Source organism: Gallinula chloropus (assembly GCF_964237585.1).
Source record: "Gallinula chloropus genome assembly, chromosome: 1".
Taxonomy (NCBI): Eukaryota; Metazoa; Chordata; class Aves; order Gruiformes; family Rallidae; genus Gallinula; species Gallinula chloropus.
The window spans coordinates 36,486,563-36,505,693 of NC_140085.1; the positions used below are offsets into that span (position 1 = coordinate 36,486,563).

The 19,131-nt window shown below is 38.5% G+C and overlaps 1 protein-coding gene across 1 annotated transcript in view; it reads right to left on the reverse strand.

Annotated features, from left to right (window-relative positions):
- CNTN1 (contactin 1) overlaps nucleotides 1–19,131 on the reverse strand; it is a gene marked incomplete at its 5' end in the record, with an annotated part of 143,240 nt that overhangs the window by 78,364 nt on the left and 45,745 nt on the right. The window contains 2 exon segments of the mRNA XM_084266510.1: nucleotides 8,989–9,103; nucleotides 9,107–9,121. Of these exon segments, the coding sequence (XP_084122636.1) occupies nucleotides 8,989–9,103; nucleotides 9,107–9,121 (130 nt within the window).

The window sequence follows — 19,131 nt, forward strand, 5'->3', positions numbered from 1 at the left end:
CAGCAGGTAATCTGGATATCCTATTCACTCTTCACCAAGCAGAGAGAAAGCTGTCATCTCTATCACAAACTTAACCCTTAGGTTGTTAAAATAAAGCCCAATGAATCTTCCCATCTGGATTTTCCCGACCGTAGCTGTGCAGTATGACCTGGAGTCTCTCAGCTAAGCCCACTGGCCAAAGCCTACTCCTGGCACTGAATCCAGAACTCAAGCCTCCTCCTGGAGCTGATCCTTCTGAGGTAGCTGTAGCACCATCACTAGCAACAACAGGAACGCTAATGGCAATTTATCTCCCATTTTTTCAAGAGGTAAGATTCAGGAGGGAGGGTACAATGATGGCATTGCCCATTCCTGCAACTGATGAGGGACCTATTATTATACACTTGGCTTTAGTTGTTTTGCAGCAGCAAGTATAAACTTCTCTTGAAGGTCAGCACATAGTCAGGCAATACTAAGAAAAGAGTCCTTTCCCTAAAGAAATTATTATTCCACTCCAGTGCAGCACCAGAAGTGCAACTGCATGTTCTGCTTCTTGTTCTGCAGGGAACACCCAAAGAACACAGAGAAGGTCAAGCATGAAGACATACTATTGTCCTTACACCCTCACATATCCGAAGATAACAGCCTATCTGTTCCTTCTTAGCCAAAATTAATAGAAATATACGTTATTTTCCATGAACCTTAGGAAGAAATGTATTGAAATAGTGATTTTATCAATAGATATATATAGGAACACAATTTCCACAATATCAAATAACTCATCAGTTCTATTCCAAACTTTCCAAACAATACCACTAGACATACTTTACTGCCAGCACAGATACTGCCTTTGGATCAAAAAATTATACATCTCAAAGTGTAGTTTTAATCTGTGAAGTTTCTGGGGATTAAACTACTATCTCATTGAGTATCTGCTTTCATGGGACTGTAAAGTCCAGCCACCTTTCCCTAAATCCATTTATGAAGCATAATTTAGTGCTCAGATCAAATATAGCATTGTATAAGAGAAATGGGTATGTGTGAAGCTGAAGACAGCTCATGAGTAAAGCAATTTTCTATTTTACAGTATAGTTGAGAAAATAGTAATCCCAGGATGCTGGCACATTGTGGCTGAAGTAAAGCATCACTTACTCATGCTGTAGTACTTCATTTAAATCAGACTTATCACCACCACCACCACCAATTTTAATGACTCTCTCTAGGTTCAATAATAATTTTGTCTTTTTTATTTTTTCCCTACCAGTGGATAGCTGGTAGGAAAAATGGATACACTTGGATAGCTTCAGAGAGTTTGGAATTTCTCTGGATTGGCACTGAGGAGGTGAGGATGTCCCATCTGTGCACCATCTTCCAGGACATCAGGTTAAAGGAGCAAGTAGCAGACAGCAAACCCAGCACATTTACTCTGACTTTTGTTGCTACTTTGAGCACTGGGAATGGTAAGGCTGGTATCTATGATATGGGCTGGGAACACACACTAAGAAGGAAAGAACTGATGATCTTAATCAGGACTTCTGCATTACATGGCAGAAAATACCAAAAAGGGAAAAAAAACCCCTACTATGCTTACTGGTAGAGACAGCTACTAATAATTATGCATTACCTCACAGTTAACATTTAACAATCACCCTAAATCTATTTTCTTCTGCTTATGGTCAGCTGTCACATGCACACAGTGAGTTACTTTATCCCTGATCTGAGACGTTATTTTGTAGGGAAGTGGAACATTCCTGCAATTTATTTAATGAAATTATTCATACAGACTGCTACTTGTCTTTTCAGTATACTAATTCTCACATTTTACATAACCAGTTCTCAATCTAATCTGAACACAGAAAAGTAGAAAAGAAAAGAATCCCAAGGGGAATGGTAAAAGACTGTTAGTCTTTTACAGTGATGTCTCTCAAAGGCAGGTCACTAAACCATGTCAGGACATTTGTGCATCATTCTCTCTTCATATGACTAGTATAAAAATAAGCAAAAAAATAATAAATTAACATTTATTCTCACCTTCTAATTTGATAGATTGATTTCATGCCTGTTGTAATTTTCTACATTCTTTAAAAGATATACGTTTTCAGGTTGGCTTTTAGCATAGTTATAACTTGTATTTCACGTAGGAGCTGTTCTTCACTTACGAGTAAAAATCTTTTATCTTCTTTCTTATTTACAAAATTATTAATGCTTTATCAATTCTTTAAAAAGTTACATATTTCAAGTGACTCACCAGAAACAGTAGATATGCATATAGTTATGTGACAATTCCTTGGGAAAGCAGATTTAACAGGAAGTCAAATGTAAGATCAAGTCACTTCACTCAAGTATTTGAGACACTGGGTACCACGAACAAGAGATTTTTAATGGATATTCATTTGTATATTGCCTTATTTTTTCTAAGTGCCCTTAATCTTACTAAATTCTGAAATTAAACCACAAGAAGATAGAGAAGTAATTGAATCTTAATGAGGAAAGCAGCTGATTAAACAAAATGAAGCAAGCATTCCCTTAACCAGTACTTAGGGATGTCAGGCTTCTGGAACGCGTCCCAGATCCAGCATCATTTAAAAGGTGTTTTACACAGGAGGAACAACTTGCACATGTCAAGCAGAAAAAACAATGTATAAGGTACCATATGCAAAAGAAACTAACGAAGGAAAGTATTATGGATATTACTGAAATACAGCGAAAGACTGGCAGTAAAATATGCAGGGCTATATATGCCTGCAAGTCCATGTGTTCAGAAACTACAGTTGATGTATCCTAAGGCCCTAGTCCTGAAAATGATTCTGCACATGCATCATTTCCATAGCAAAATAATCCCAAACTCCAAAACCAGAAAATGAAATCCCCATATACTAGAAGGGAGTGCAGAAAAATGAAAGGAGAAAGATTTAAATGCTCTTCAAGACCTACAGATTGCATTGTTAACAAGCAAAGTACCATTTTGCTTTGAAAAAGAGAAGTCAACATACTATGAATTTTCTTCTCATAATGTCTGTGCATAAAAATTAATTTTGAAGATAATTTAAAGAAGGCTAGCAATAGTGTTTTGATGGACAAAATGCCTTATAATTCCACTGTGATGAAAATATCTTTTCAGCTAAAGATGCTAACAATTTTACCAAGGGATGGCTACAAGAGTTTCTGCTGGAAAAAGAATCTTTATCTTCATCTTTAGGAAGGGTGAACGAGTAATTTGCTTAAAGCAAATAATGAGATGGCATCAAAAGTACTTATTTAAGTTCACTAAAGACCTCTCACGTTCTTTCAGGAACTTAATCCATCACATGATGTATAATGCATGCAAGTTGAGCCAAATCAACAAGCTTACTTATGAATGTGATGTTTAAGCAAGTGTTCAAGTCCTCTGCTGGGTAAGAAGGACACACCACAACTGGGTTGTGAATATCAACGGCAAATCACAGTGAAAAGTTTTCTGATGGTCAGTGTCAGAAAGAAGCTAAAACAGGTGGAAAGCCTTAAGATCCCATCACTGCCACTGCACACTGATATAAAATTCTTTGAATTAGCATCTTTATTTTTGTAATGAGCTTTCTGCTTCTCTTCCTTTGTCCTCTGTTTCCCTGGTGTTTAACATTGCTAAAGATGGCTGCTCCAGCAATTTATTATCACTCATCAGTATTGATCAACCTGGCAGTGTTGTATACTGTTACATATTTTCACATGAGAGAGGGAGAAATATCCGTTGACACAGCACATGACTAGATTAACCTTGAAGGCCAACAGATGCTGAAACGAAGAGTCACAGACTCATTCATTATCTTAACTATCACTAAGTCGTTGGGCTCTGTATCGGCATTGCAAGCTTGGAAACCATGTGATATTTAGAGGTAGATCTCATCCTGTTTTCAATATGCCACAGAAATTATGATGATTATTTATTTACAAATGTCAAACACTGTAATAGCATGAAATGGTCTGCTAAGACCCAAGCAGGGAGATGGCAGACAAGGTTAACAGGTATAGAGCATATTCATCCATTTTGTATTTTAGAAGAAAATGCGTGTATCTCTAGCAGTTGTGAGTAATTGCCATATGTTCTGATAAAAAGCTTTGAATAACGTAGATTCTGGCCCTCAGTTAATAAAATCTATTTTTGAATCTACCATTCTGGAGAAAATCCAAGCTATATATAATTAAAGGTTTGGGGGTTGGATTTTTTTTTTTTTATTTCTCTCATAATCAAGTGGGAAAATTGCACTTGGCATTCATGGGCAGCTTATGTGCTGAAGCAGTAACATATTCATGCCCACAAAATTCCACAGTCTAGAAAGAAGATTCCATCATCCTGAGGGAGAAGAGGTACCAGTGTAAGCCTGCAAGACACTGAAGGGACATCAGTCACCAAGAACCAGTCGACACTTAAACAGAAAACCACCCAAGCAGTCCCACTTCATATTGTATGAGAGGGCACAGATTGTTTTTTGGGAAGGCTGCCTCTGCTTTTCTGACTGAAAAGAGCAGAATTACTCTTATCTCACTTGTGTTAGTGAAGTCCTTAAGAAACAAGGTTGTTAATGATGTAGTTTGCTCCTTTACAGCAAGTTTCAAGTCTGAAAAGCTCCAACCCTTGGCAGAGCAAGTTTCTCCACTTATGTCTATGAATGACAGAGTACAGTTTGCTTGTCTTCTCAGGCTGCCAAGAGGAATGCCAGCCAACGCTAAGGATAGCACTTTTAAACATACTCATATTTGCCTATCAGATACTTCAATCATTTAGGTGATCCTTACTTAAAAACACATGGTACTTCAGAAGTGACTTAAGAGCCCATCATGGGAAAGCCAGTGTTAGTCAAATTAGGAATGAAGGCACTGCGCAGCAGCTACCCTGCAGAACCTCCCCTCACAAGCCCTCCTCCGAGTGCCCGCAGAGTACCAGCGAAGCACTGAGAAATCCAGCACGCTGCCTAATCGCATCCTCACGTACACTCTGAAATAACAGCCCGCCCTGGCTTTTGGAAACCACAGGTAAAAAAGTGGGGCGGTTGGATTAGAAACGAAACATCAGAGGGACAGGACAAGATTTTTTTTCATTATTGATTCCTCTTCTAGCCAAATGTAATCAAGTATTCATTAAGCACATACATACAGAGAAAAAAAATACAGGGCTTTTGCAGCTTTTAGTCTTTTAGGGAAGGAAAATAAATAAGCCTGTTGCTGATGCAGACTTGCAGTCTTTTGGTGCAAGGTCATTAACCCAAGTGAAGATACCCTTTGGTTCATAGATTTACATGGGATATGCTAGATGAAAGAAAGGCCTAAAAAATTCAGATTTAGCAGTGGGCTATGGATTTAACAGGAAGTCAGAGGTAACTTCTAAGTATGTTGCAGAGAGACCAGATGTCAGGGGGAAGAGGAGAAGAGTCAAATATTGCCAGTAATAGGCATGAAATAACTTTTTTGGCAGTGGACTGACAATCATCACGATGTTCCCTGAGGAGTGATTTGCTGCTCTCATTTGCCTTGCACTGCTCAAAGTGCACTCTGAAAAGCAACCTTTATTATAACTGTCTGTTCTATCAGGAAGTGAAATACAAAATTACTTACGGCTTTTTCATCAATTTATATCTGCAAGAATACGTTTCAAGCCCTTATTTACCTGAAAAATAAATGTTGCTCCTGTCTCATTGCAGAAGATCTCTGCCTAAACTTTCGATGCACTGATTCATGTAATGTTCGTTTCCCTTCGGTCAAGTAAGTGCACATTCCCCACTGATGGGAAATGCCCTGTCATTGTAACAGTTCTCAACTTCTTTGTTTGATTACAGTGAAACAGAACTGGCTAGAAATCAGGGGTTATATTCCAAGGCAAACTCTAAATTTCTAAAAAATATGTATTTCAGTTAGAGGGGAAAAAAAATCTCCTTTAATTTCCTGCAGCAAGAAAAAGGTCTATTTGAAACCAGGCTAAAACCCCTTAACTTACACAATGTCATAATAATTGCTATCCTTTCAGGTCAAATTCTGAATATCTAAGTCACTGCAGCTTTCAGATTTCCAACTTCCTAGCTCCTTATTTCCCAAATATTTCTAGCAGGTACTTCTGGAAGCTCTCGATGCTCAATTAATCAAAAATGTATTCAGTAATTTCAGGTTTCTTGGCTGATATCTTTGAACTTGAGACATACCATATGGTGAGACATCTCAAAGGACATTGACCCTGGAAGCTATCAGTTTCTGGGCTCCAGGGCAATTAATGTAGTAGGTCTGTTTAGGAGCTGTGAGTTGCTAAAACCTTGGCTGGTGACTCTAGAGTCACAGATCAATTTGCCTTAAGAAATGCTAAAGCAAGTTTTCAGTATTCTGCTTTCCACATGTGCATCCAGCAAACTTGTCCCTTCACTCTGGGCTTTGATTTGTCTTATTATTAAAATGAGAACTCACAAACTTTACTCTAAAACTGACCCCAATTCCCACATTCTCCATTACTGATGACATTATTAACACTCCCTTTGGTAGTATTGTGTGTGCAAAAACACCTCCTAAAACTTGACCCGATCACCCTCACTGTGCTCTTTCTTTCTCTACAGTGTTTATCTTTTGCTTTTTAACCATATTGTGAACACTCCCAGTCAACTCACTATATTTCATCTTGGTTGCTGCAGCTACGTATTTTCTGGTTTCCATGATACTTTCTCTGCCAAGAAATACATTGAAAAGGAAAATTTGCCAAGACTAACTGCCAGCAGCTCTAGTTCTCATTTGAAATGAGAAACCCTCCAGCAAGATTCAAGTACTGGGGCAGAGGAAAGACTGCAACATCAGATTTATATAATCCAGAAGTGCACCCTAATTCCTAGATGACAGAAGCAGACTTTCTCTCAACTCAAATGGATATTTCTTTATGCAAAGTAGACCAGGTCCAAGAGCAGAGAGTGTATGCACTGCTCAGCCTTGCAGTAATATACCAGAAATAACAAACTCCCTCTCACAGTGTAAGACCATGAATCTTCCACACTGGAGGACAATGGTGTATCTTTAGAGACGGTAGTAGGTCTTATCTTTGGCTTTTGATGAAAAATACATCAGATCGTGGACTTACTCCATATCAGAATATAAGACAGGAAGTTTCTTTGAACTGGGAAAAGCACTGTTCAAAACCGTTCAGACCAATGCCTCCTATTCTTCTTAGAGGAATCCAAGCCTAACAAAGCCAACTGCAGCCAAGGGAGAGATCAAATGAACACGGCTATCAATCCATCAATGCATACTCAAACCGCTGGAATATCATCGCACTCGTCTTTGTTCTTCCGATGCCACTTACTTGTGACCCTCATAGCACACAAGCTTCCCATGTCATCCAAAGACACCTGCTGGGAGGTGCAATCTGATTTCAGGCACAACTGCAACGTGCATAATACATCTGGCCTTGCCCATCAAGAAACTAACTGAGTATTTGTTCTAAGTGATCGACTCAACTTTTTTAGCAACCAATGGCCAGCACTTGCTTGGCTACTGCAGCTGATGATTTTGATTGATGTCACTATGTCCAGTGTGAAAACACATGTGTAACATTACTGATGGTAGCTGACAGGCCCTTTTTTCAGGGAAAGCTCAGTATTAACGTGATGCATTTCAATTTTTAATTTCTGTGCCACTGGGAACTCTCATATATAACAAACACCTTTGAAACACATAATAAATACATTGTAAGCATGAGATCACAACACTGTACAGATTTTAATTTTAGTAGACATCAGTATATCCTCCTCAGTAATGGAGTTCAAACCATTCATAGCATAAAATAATGTTCTCACTAAACTAGAAAACACTCTTGTGATCTATGAAGTAATTTCTTAAAGGCAATGAGCTTACATCACTGTATTAATATGATTTTTGGACTCAATAATACAAACAATATGGTCTCATGGTAATGAAATTGAGGCAATGCCTGAAATGGTAGGCCAGATTAAGCAAGACTAGGAACAGATCATTTCAGTTAAGGACTCATTGATTATATAAAGAACTCCGAGAAACACAAGAATATTTTGTGACATGCAGTAGAACTACCTTTATGAGTAACTCTCCTCTCAAAGTATGGAAGGATCTAAAGCCTATCTTGAAAAAAATGAATCATTTATACACAATATTTGAACATCTCAAACCTCAGTCAACATTTTAATTATGCACAACTTAATTATTCTGCTTTTTACATGTTCAGGTCTCAATTCATGCAGTCCATACATAAGCAAAATTTTCTGTCTTGAGAAGAGCTCTGCTTATGCTGGCAATCCAATTCATCACAGTAACTAAAAAACAAGACTCATTTAAATTATTATGGATTTCTGAAACAGGCTTTATAAATCTCGAAGTTGTTCAGAACAGTTGGAACAGGAACTAGATTTTAATTCTGAATTTTAACTTTGTAAAGAGCTCCTTTCATCTCTTAGAGCTGAACCAAAATTTCAGTTGCAAATAGATCTGTAATTTCAGATGTTAGAAATATGAGTCCTGAATGTTTTTATGTTTATGGACCCATATCCATTTATGAAAATTTTACAATTTGTAATTTAAAATTATAGTCAGCCCATGCAGCATTTCCCCGCCGTATTATGAGAACTCCACGATATTGTGCTGGTAGGATTTCATGAATTTTATGCCTATGTTACAGAATTTTGTGGTTAGTGTCTCTTCTTGTGAGAATTATTTCCATTCATCTAAGCATGTTGATCATCTGTGCACGAATAGGTGGCTGATACATTTTTCACAATCTAGAGAAAGAAATAATTCTGTATACTGAATTAGAATACAAAAACAAATTTAAGGCCCAGATCTGTATTTTTTCAAGCTTTGAATTACAGCTTCCATTGTAGCAAGCATACTACCTTAAAGCTTCATTATTCATTTATAGTAATTCATTGTATCTGCAGAAAAAAGTTAAATACACACAAAACAGCATAACTGACCTTGAAATGCATAAAACTGATACCAGTTAGTTAAATGGATTAACATGGGAGGTTATCTCACCTGTCAGGCAGAGGACTAAATAGGGTGTAATAAGATGATAGATGAAGAGCCACATGGTTATCATCTTCTGTTCAGCCATTATCTCAAAAGGACTTGTGCCCTGCAACACCAGCATTCAGAGAGCTAAAATTACCTGATCAGAGAGAAAGAAAAAGGAGTGAATAATTCTGACATAAGGCTTTATCTCATATCACATTTAACTTGCCATGTTATCTGTCTAAACTGAATACGTCAGAGTTAATACAGGATAGTCTTTTGAATAATAAATGCGTTATCAAATCTGCTGCATCAAATGAATGATCTCCTGTTTTAAGAGTACGCAGGTTTTCTGGTAACATAAGAAATTTGGTAAACGTTAAAATAAAACATCGTCTTTTAGACTCATCTTGCTAAACCAAAACTATACTTTGGGTTATATCAAGATCCCATCTCTGAGCACAGTTTTTATTTACCAGAAAAATCAAAATAATACATAGTTTGCAACAAAATAATGAAAGTTCAGACTTTATCCACCTTCACCTTAGTAAACACTACATTACAATTAATGATTTCTCTCTGTAGGAAAAAAAAAACCCACAGTGAAAACTAAGTACATTAATCCCTTACAGGATTCATTTATTTGTCTAGTGTATCATTCCTTTTAAACTTTCAACAAACTAATCACGATCCTCTGGAACAGCAGCACTCATTTTAATGAGCTTCCTTTTCAGTGTTGAATATAGTCGTTATCACAATGTCATATTTGAAGTTATCTCTTTTCCCTGTGGCAGAAACTCAGCCTGTATATATATATATATATATATATATACACATATATATATATATATATATACACACACCAAAACGAAGCTAAAGAAACATGCAGCTTCTTTTGGATATGCTAATATTTTTCAGAATACTTCTATACCCTTTTTATACTTCTTTCAATGAGGACATTTTGCCAGCTTTTTGTTGCTGGCTGGTGGCTGTTCACTATTTCTTTAGGGCAATGCGTCACGATGTTTGCAGGGTGCAATTTTCTGTTTTGTTTAATGGATTTCTTGCCATGAATATATAAATGCATCCTTTACATCCCTCACATCTTGTTCATACTTCTTCTCTTGACTGGTTCTGCCATAGCATTGGTTACGTTATGACCTTCACACAAAGCTTATTGTTATATCTCAGACACATGCTGATATTTTCCCTTCCTCTCAGCATACTTATTTTGTTACTATTTCATTATAAAATACGCTTATCTGTACTTGAGCACCCTTCAGTACCATGCACCCTAGGACATGTTTGCATTGTTACTCTGTGCAGGATGCAAACCTGATGCTACTGTTTTCTAGCACCTCATACCATGTACCGATCACTCCAATAGTGACTTCTATCTTTCACCAGGACTCCTGCTCTTTCTAGGTCAAAATTTTTACTAAATTGGTTTCTTTTTCCAAAATCCAAATTTTTTAAGATCTCATTGTACGTGTGTCATGTATCTCCCTGAGGTGGCTAGGAACATCTTGGTCATCAGCACCTTACTCTTGTCCCTTCTTCCTCAGAATAATCCTAAGAAGATATTTATCAGAACATACTGCAGATACTGAGCTTTTCTTAGAAGAGAGATTCATGGGGGTTTTATTAAACTCATAGTGGAGAAAAACGGCAAGAAATTTCACAAGAGAATCTTTTTGGCTCAGAAATTACTGGAGCTGTTGCGCTTCACATTTTTTCCTTTTTTTAGAGGGTGAAATCTCAAAACTCAGTTGCCATGACCCTGAAATCACAGTTTTTTCATGAAATCAGTTTTCTGCAAATCACAGAATTACAGAACATTAGAAGTTGGAAGGGAACTTGAGAGATCATCTAGTCCAACCTTCCCGCCAGAGCAGGATCACCTAGAGTAGGTCACACAGGAACATGTCCAGGTGGGTTTTGAATGTCTCCAGAGAAGGAGACTCCACAATCTCTCTGGGCAGTTTGTTCCAGTGGTCTGTCACCTTTGTAGTAAAAATGTTTTTCCTCACGTTCACATGAAACCTCCCATTCTCCAGCTTGCACCCATTGTCCCTTGTCCTATCATTGGACAACACTGAGAAGACCCTAAATCCATAGTCCCAACACTCACCCTTCAGATATTTACAAACATTGATGAGGTCACCCCTCAATCTCCTCTTTTCCAGGTTAAAGAGAGACATCCTGTCCTCATAAGGAAGGTGTTCTCCTCCCTTAATCATCTTGGTGGCCCTGCACTGGACTCTTTCAAGGAGTTCCCTGTCCTTCTTTAACTGAGGGATCCAGAACTGGACACAATATTCCAGGCGTGGTCTCACCAGGGCAGAGTAGAAGGGGAGGAGAACGTCTCTCGATCTACTAACCACACCCCTTCTAATATACTCCAGGATGCCATTGGCCTTCTTGGCTACGAGGGCACATTGCTGGCTCATGGTCAACCTGCTGTCCCTTCCCTCTGTGCTGCTCTCCAAAAACACATTGAAAAGCAAAACAGCAGTCCCCAGAAGCGAGCTTTAAGTAGAAATATTTCCTGAAAAAGGCTCTTATGTTGGCAAAAAACGCGTATGCTTACTGTATCCAAGGGGAAGAATTTACTAAACATCTTTACCTTCCCGCTTCTGTTGACACTAAAGTTTCTTCAGATTTTGTCACGCAAAGGATATTTACAACTATCTCAGGCATCTACCTTAAATGACCAAGGTATAAACTACTGTCTACACAATGTCTCCAAAAGACAGCCATAGGCTACATCAACAAATGACTTTGTATACTCTTCCAGCAACCATACCCTGGCTCTGAAGCTTCTTGTGTTATGACACTGCCTCGCCTGGAACATTTATTTCCAAGTGACGTGAGTTAAATTGCATAGTTACCCTGAAATAATGCACATAATTAAACAGCAATGAAACGGGAACTCTGTTGGGAACAACAGTAATTACACAGTAACTCATGGTGGTAATAACTCTGTTCAAATGTACTGATAGATGAAACTGCTAAAGAGAGAGAACCTGCATTCTCCCTTTGACATTATTGGCATCACTGCAGAGAGAAGATCCCTCCTCTCTTTTTTTTTGCACAAGGGTTTGAGTCTGTAAAGTTACCTTGTCCTCTACCTCTCCAAAAATTCCCTTCTGTTGGCTCAAGGGAAAATGGATTGAACACTGGTTCAAATTACAGTAAATGAAATTTGTGTCAGTAAACGCTATAAATATCCTATTTTATTCAGATACAGAAATATACACCCTGCCAGGATTAAAATCCTTTCCTTGCTCTCACTTCTTTCGGCTGAGTGGGTTCTGTATATATATAGCACACCATCCCTCCTGATTTATCTCAGCTTGTGGACAAGAAGTGAGGCTCTTTCGCATCGCTCTGCTGAATTTTGGCAGAACTGCCTGCTATGAGATGAGACAGCACGCAAGTTATCTATCGTCTGTGTGTCTGAAGCAGTTCGGCTGTACACGATGTTATCACCCAGCTGCCCAAGGAGGAGTCCAGGCGTATCCGAGGAGCAGCGCTCCCGCCGGAGGCAGCACTGTGGGCTGCAGTCCTCATGCGGCATTATCTCCTGCCTCTGTTGCTTTCACAAGCTCTCAACCTTTTTTTCTTCACAGAGTGAGAAAGATATTGCTGCCCAAGTGAAAAATCATTCCCCAACAAAAGAACAGTCGTTAGTGCGACTCACTTTTCTCCCCTGTAAAAGCAGAGAGTGATGGCGTGCCTGGACCTACTCCTTTTAGTCTGCACAGTACACTCTCCTTCTCTTCTCACAATAAAGCACCATAACTTTAGCAAACGAGTAAGACATTTTTAAAATACATAATAAAATAAGCAGGCATTTAACTGCAACTGTGTCAAGCTTAATTACTATCTAATGCTCATTAGCACATTTAGGTCCCTTTTGACTGCTCAGTTTCCCCAAAGAGCCAGTCCTTTGCCTTACTAGGTTCAAGATAACTCCTTCCAGTGAGCTGTCTGGAGTGTGATCCTCCTCCCAAAGGAGGTGGGGGAAAACCGTGACAATGGCTGCTGAATTGTAAGCACGCTCAATTTTGAACACAGGGACCTCCCAGAAGGCTTCTGAATGCTTGCAGTGTCTCGTGATGCTTCATTAGGATGAGAGGTGTTCCCAGGACACAAGAGTAGACCTGCCTCTCTATACTACCAAACTGAAGGATTCTTTAATCTCTCAAAATGCACTTTAGGTAAATGTCTACATTTTATTGCCTGTTCTGTGTGGATTTCTTGCCTATTCATGCAGATTTGGCCTTCATTAAGGAGAAGACACAGTGACAGTGTTTTCCATCACTTCCCTATTTAATCCAAACATGTAGATGACATCATCATTTTACAAGGACATAAAGCATTTGTAATGTAGACACAAAAAGAAAGTACAAACAGCAGGTAAAGGAAGACAGCTGAATAAAGATTGTAAGATCAGTGCAAATAAGCTACATCATCTACTCAATTAGGAATTAAAAAAAGGGCAGGAAAAGGCAGAGGAAAGGGCAACAGTGGGGAATGTTAAAGGATGAAGAGGAAGCAAGGCAGCAGAACTCAACATCACAGAGAGGAACAATGTCTTATGGGACAGGTCAGGTAAGTGTAGTGTAAGAGGATGGAAGGAATAAGCCAACCCAAAAGGGCAGTCAAAAAGAAAGGCAGAGAGGGGAAGCAAAGCACATGTAGGCAGATGAAGGTGCATGAGGATTAGCAGTCGCCTCTGTCAGTAAATCTCAACATTTACCATGGAAATATCTTTCCTGAACCTCGCTTCCTGAGGCTTTTGGTGTGGGAGCAGCATGACTGCTGCATCAGCCCCCGACATCCTCTCAGGTCTCTTCCCAGCAAACCCATGCACTGAGTGGGCAGAGAGGGGGCAAAGGAAAGTGTTTAGGAGCTCTGGCTTGGTACACCTATCTAGGAAAGGTAAATCACAATGCTTTTCATGATTCTGATTTCCTGGTATATTCAAGTTTTAGAATTGGTAGAGATTCCATCCAGATTGGACTATAAATAGATACATACAACAATCTATAAGAAATCTCTGTTTCTCTACCCTTTTTCAAAACATGAATATGTATAATTGCAATAACTTAGGGGTAAATTAACACAGTGTCAAGTTATAATCATAGCCTCTTAGGAGTCACACAATACTTGAGCCTAATCAGTGTTTTGTATCTGGTTTTCCTTCAGGCTCTTTCAGTGATTTCAGTAAGGACCTAATTGCTTATTACCATGATTTTCTTAAAAGTGTTGGCACGTTTTGCTATGATAGCTAACTCCTTAAAAACCTTATTACTTGTTCAGTATTTAGAATTTTGAATTCATAAAAAAATAATGATGTGTATTGCATATTATTTTGTGTACCACCCTCTGTCTTTTTCTATTTTTGTCTTTGTAATTTAATGTTGTGATCAATTTTTGGCATTCTAGGTTAGACTGTGCCATTAGAAAGGGCAATACATCTTAATCAAAAATCTGGCTTCTCAAACATCACCTACAACCCCTTTATTTACTTCTGAAAGCAATACCTTAGCCACTAGCATTTATGAGCCTTCTCTGTAACCAGAAAGGTGGTGACAGTCAAATTCCTTGTTACTGCACAGATTTATCTCATTACAATGGCTTGGGATTACTTTAAGTAAACTTGCAAGCCAGGCCAGCTCTCATAGCATGGCTTCAGACATTAGCTGGCTAGTTCTTACAGTCTGAAAGTGACTTTAGTTATATTCACAAAGGCTTGCAGAAACCCATCACTTCCTTTTGCTCATTGATTTCTATAACTATACTCTTCATTCCTGCCAGATTACCTCAAGCAGAAATGGAAGCTCAAATCCACAGTCCGCAAATACTGTCCACTGGCCCGAACAGTCTGTCACCAGCAGTCATAGAATCATAGAATCATAGGGGTTGGAAGGGACCTCGAGAGATCATCGGGTCCAACCCCTTCCAGTATTTCCCACATCACCCAACTTAAAAAATGTAGCTATTCCTGCCGTTTCACATGAATGAAAGCCAGCTATGAAGCCAATCAATCTCATGGTCCATAAATAAGACTTTTTTCTTGAACAAAATCTGCACTTTCAAGGACAACATGCAAAATAACATAACAACCAACCAGTAAATTGGAGCAAGGAACAGTCTAGTTTACCTCCCAAATACTAATTTTTTTTCCTAGTGGTTACAGGTGCTAAATAAATAAATATATAGATATATAAATAAAAGTGTTGTTTTATTAATGTATTTAGACAGGCTAAATTAATAAGTTATTCTATCATCAGTGGACAATTCAATCATCACTGTATTTCTGGTTAATAAACTGACTTGGAAACATGAAGAAATAATGTCTCAGTTGTGATGAGGACTCCAGGGTTGTTACAGGTTGGCCCAAGTTTCATTGGGAAACCTTGGAGTGCAATAGAAAACTTAAAATCTTCTATAAATATTTACTCTTTGTGCTGCCTTTTCCACTTAAACTCACATGTCAACATGGTTAAAAAAAAAAATCTAATGTCCTGGCACACTGATGATCCTCAATATACTCTGGCTCAGAGTTCCCCTCTTCTTCCCCTCCCTGTCCCCTTCTTTGGAAGCTGTGACTTATCCCCAAGAATCAAGCACCTAAAACGCAATAAATTCCTTCTCCAGAAGTGTTTTGAGCCACACCTTTTACATTGGAAAGCAACAGCACCTATACTACAAAGCAAGAGAGAAGCACCTGTAACAAGAAATAAAACCATCCAATATATGACAAATCACAGAAGATGGTTGTAAGATTGAAAAGGTACCAGGGATCTGAAAGGCAGCCTTCACTTTTACAAGATGTCTGGTTTATGTGGCAATTTTCTAATGCACAATCTTTTCAAGTAGGACAACATGCTGGTAGTTAATCACACTATGAATTTAACTCTCCTGCTTCCTTTATATTTACACATCAAAGAACTTAGACCCTGAGAATCACTAACTTCTTCAGTCAGTTGCTCAGTAGGCACTTTTTTGTTAAGCAATTAAGAAGCCCTATGGGACCTTCTTTGCTTGCCTGCTACATCATCCATCCCATTTTCATTTTTTTCTACTCTTTGCTTTGGATTTCTATGATTTTATCCTCTCAGATAGTTCATGTAACTAATGAGATGTCTAATTTTTCTTATTTGCACCCACAGAATCATTATGCATCAACACTAATTCTTCTCCCCAAAAGGGTTTACAGTGGTCATACATCTATCTTGTCTTACATATAATTAAGGTCTCTCTAACGAAGGGCCATTTGGTACTGCCATTATAAACATATTTTTCAGGAAGGTTAGGCATTTCTTAATTTGGGGTAATAACAACTCCGCTTTACTATTAAGCATTAATACAGTTCAGTTACTTTTCTTGAGTCATTCAGTGCAAAAAGGCTTTGTTTTTATATACCTTCAGATAATTAAGTGTTCCTTAGCAGTACTTAAATGTTGCCTTTAATCATCATGTCAGCAGCAAAGGGTCAGGCAGCCAGTCCTCCAAGTCCTTATTCATATCATTATGCTCGATCAGTAACTGGCTGTTCTTTATTCTAAGGTAATAAATTAGGAAAAAGATCACTTGCTGCTGCCATAATTCACAGGCAACGTTCAGACTTTGCTGAAAGTGTGCTGTAAGGACTTTGCTGCTTAAAGATTGCCTGGTAAAAAAAATCAGCAAAGAAAAGTCGACAGAACTCCTGCCGAGCACGAAGCATCACGCATACTGCTCGGTTCCTATAATTAACTAGTAGTTTCCATTTGTGTTTTAAAGCCTAATTAGTTTCCCTTTGATGACAAGGTAACTGTACACACCCAAGGCTCTAAAACCAGCATGAAAAAATATATAAGCCATTAATACAAATAAATATCTATTACTAAAACTAGTCATTCTTTCCTGTGATAAAGCAGAACAAGTGACATTCCTCAGGGGTTGGTACTGAGGCTGGCACTATTTGTTGGTGACATGGACAGTGGGATCAAGTGCACCCTCAGCAAGTTGTGTGGTCAGCTCACTAGAGAGAAGGGATGCCATCCAGAGGGACCTTGACAGGCTTGAGAGATGGGCCCATGCAAACAACATTAATTTCAGAAAAAGTCAAGTGAAAGGTCCAGCACATGGGTCAGTGCAACCCTAAACACAAACACAGGCTGGGAGTGGAGACCAGATTGACAACAGCTCTAAAGAGAAGGACTTGGAGTCGGTTTGGTAGCCTAGAATAGTAAAACTGTCTTTGGATTATACAGTCCAACCATCACCCTAACCTGTCAACCACCACTAAACCATGTCCTTCAGCACCACATCTAACCGTCTTTTAAAGACCTCCAAGAAGCTTAACATAAGCCAGCAATGTGCACTTTCAGCCCCGAAAGCCAACTGCATCCTGGGCAGCATCTAAAGAACTGTGACAGGAAAGATTTGGAGCTGTTAAAGGGACTCCAGAGGAAGCCACAAAGACTGTCAGAGGGTTAGAGCACCTCTTCTATGAGGACAGGCAGAAAGAGTTGGGCTTGTTCAGTCTGGAGAAGAGAAGGCCCTATAGCTGCTCTCCAGTACCTGACAGGAAAGATGGAGAGAGGCTGTTTATGTTGGCATGTAGGGATAGGACATGGGGTAATGGTCTTAACCAGAAAGAGTGCAGATTAGATGAGGTATCAGGGAAAATGAGGGTGACGAGGCACTGGCACAGGTTGCCCAGAGAAGATGTGGCTGCCCCCTCCATGGCAGTGTTCAAGACCAGGTTGGATGGGGCTCTGGGCAACCTGGTGTAGTGAAGGGTGTCCCTGCCTATGGCAGGGGGGTTGGAACTAAATGGTCTTTGAGGTCCTTTCCAACCCAAACTATTCTATGAATCTATGATTATTTTTTTTTGTTACTTTGGCCAACAACTTTCAATGGACAAAACCCATTAATTTCTAAAAAAAAATAAAAATAAAAAAAAAGTATAGTTATTGTTATTTTTTGGAGTTTCAATTTCATTAAAGTTTATAAAAGAAAAGAACAGACTACTCAACACCATATTGAATTTTTTTCTATAAAAAATAATTTGATGTTTCAGAAAATGAAACTATATTACATGACAATCCTTACTGCATTCTTGGCATTTTCTATCTGATTTTCACATTGTCTTGCCCTTAGTAATTCCTCCTTATTCATTGCTAAATGAAGATATGGGAATGAATCATATGTATTCAATACATTCATAGCAGATGTATTTATATACATAAAAATCTAACAGTTTAACTATATAATCTGTAACTCAGGATACCCTATAACATACTTCCTATTGTACAGCCAAAGACTAGCTCAGTGGGAGATTTCATCTTCAAACTGCATGTTTCCTAGCAACTCTTTTTAAATCAGAGTAGCTTTTTTTAAAATTTACATCAATCACTTGGAACTGTTGAGAATGCTTAAAAACATCTCTTTCATCTTGTGAATAAACAGTTCGAACCAGAGTAGCAGCTGCAAAAAGGAGAAAAAAGGAAAATCAATTCAATGTTTACTAGAATTTGCTAGTGGATTTTGGAATAATGTGTTATTTGTGCCTTTTGGTTTTAGGCTTACACATTTCAGGATAGCTATTGGTGAGATCCATTTTTTACAGGTTTGAGCGGCCATCCACTGTTTCAAAGATTCTCTGTTTTAAGACTGCTCTTCAAGGGTACATACTCATGAGCTAGACTTAGTTGTATTCCGAAGATTTTAAAAGTCAGTTGATAATTTCTGTTGCTTTCATTGCCTACAACTAAAGTACAGTTTCTGTAAAAATAAACCAAAAAGCCACAAAAAGCTCACACCACCAAAACCAACCCAAAACATTTTTTTTTAAAGCTTAGTTTATTTTCTGCAAGTTACCAGTTGATACTCTTCATGCCCGTATTCTCTGTCAACCCCAGTAGAGCCTCAGAGTCACACAGCACCTATACCTAGTCAACAAAGGGGGACATGCACCATCAGAACAGCTATTGGATGAATCCCAGAGTCAAAACCACTACACCTCAGAGATACCAGAAATCACATCTTACCATGCTTCCAAGAAAGAATACTGATACCATGATTATACTTAGATTAAATCAAGGTGGACGGGAGGAATAAAGGTGGAAAATGGATGGTAAGTGGGCAATAAGGTTCAGTTGCATA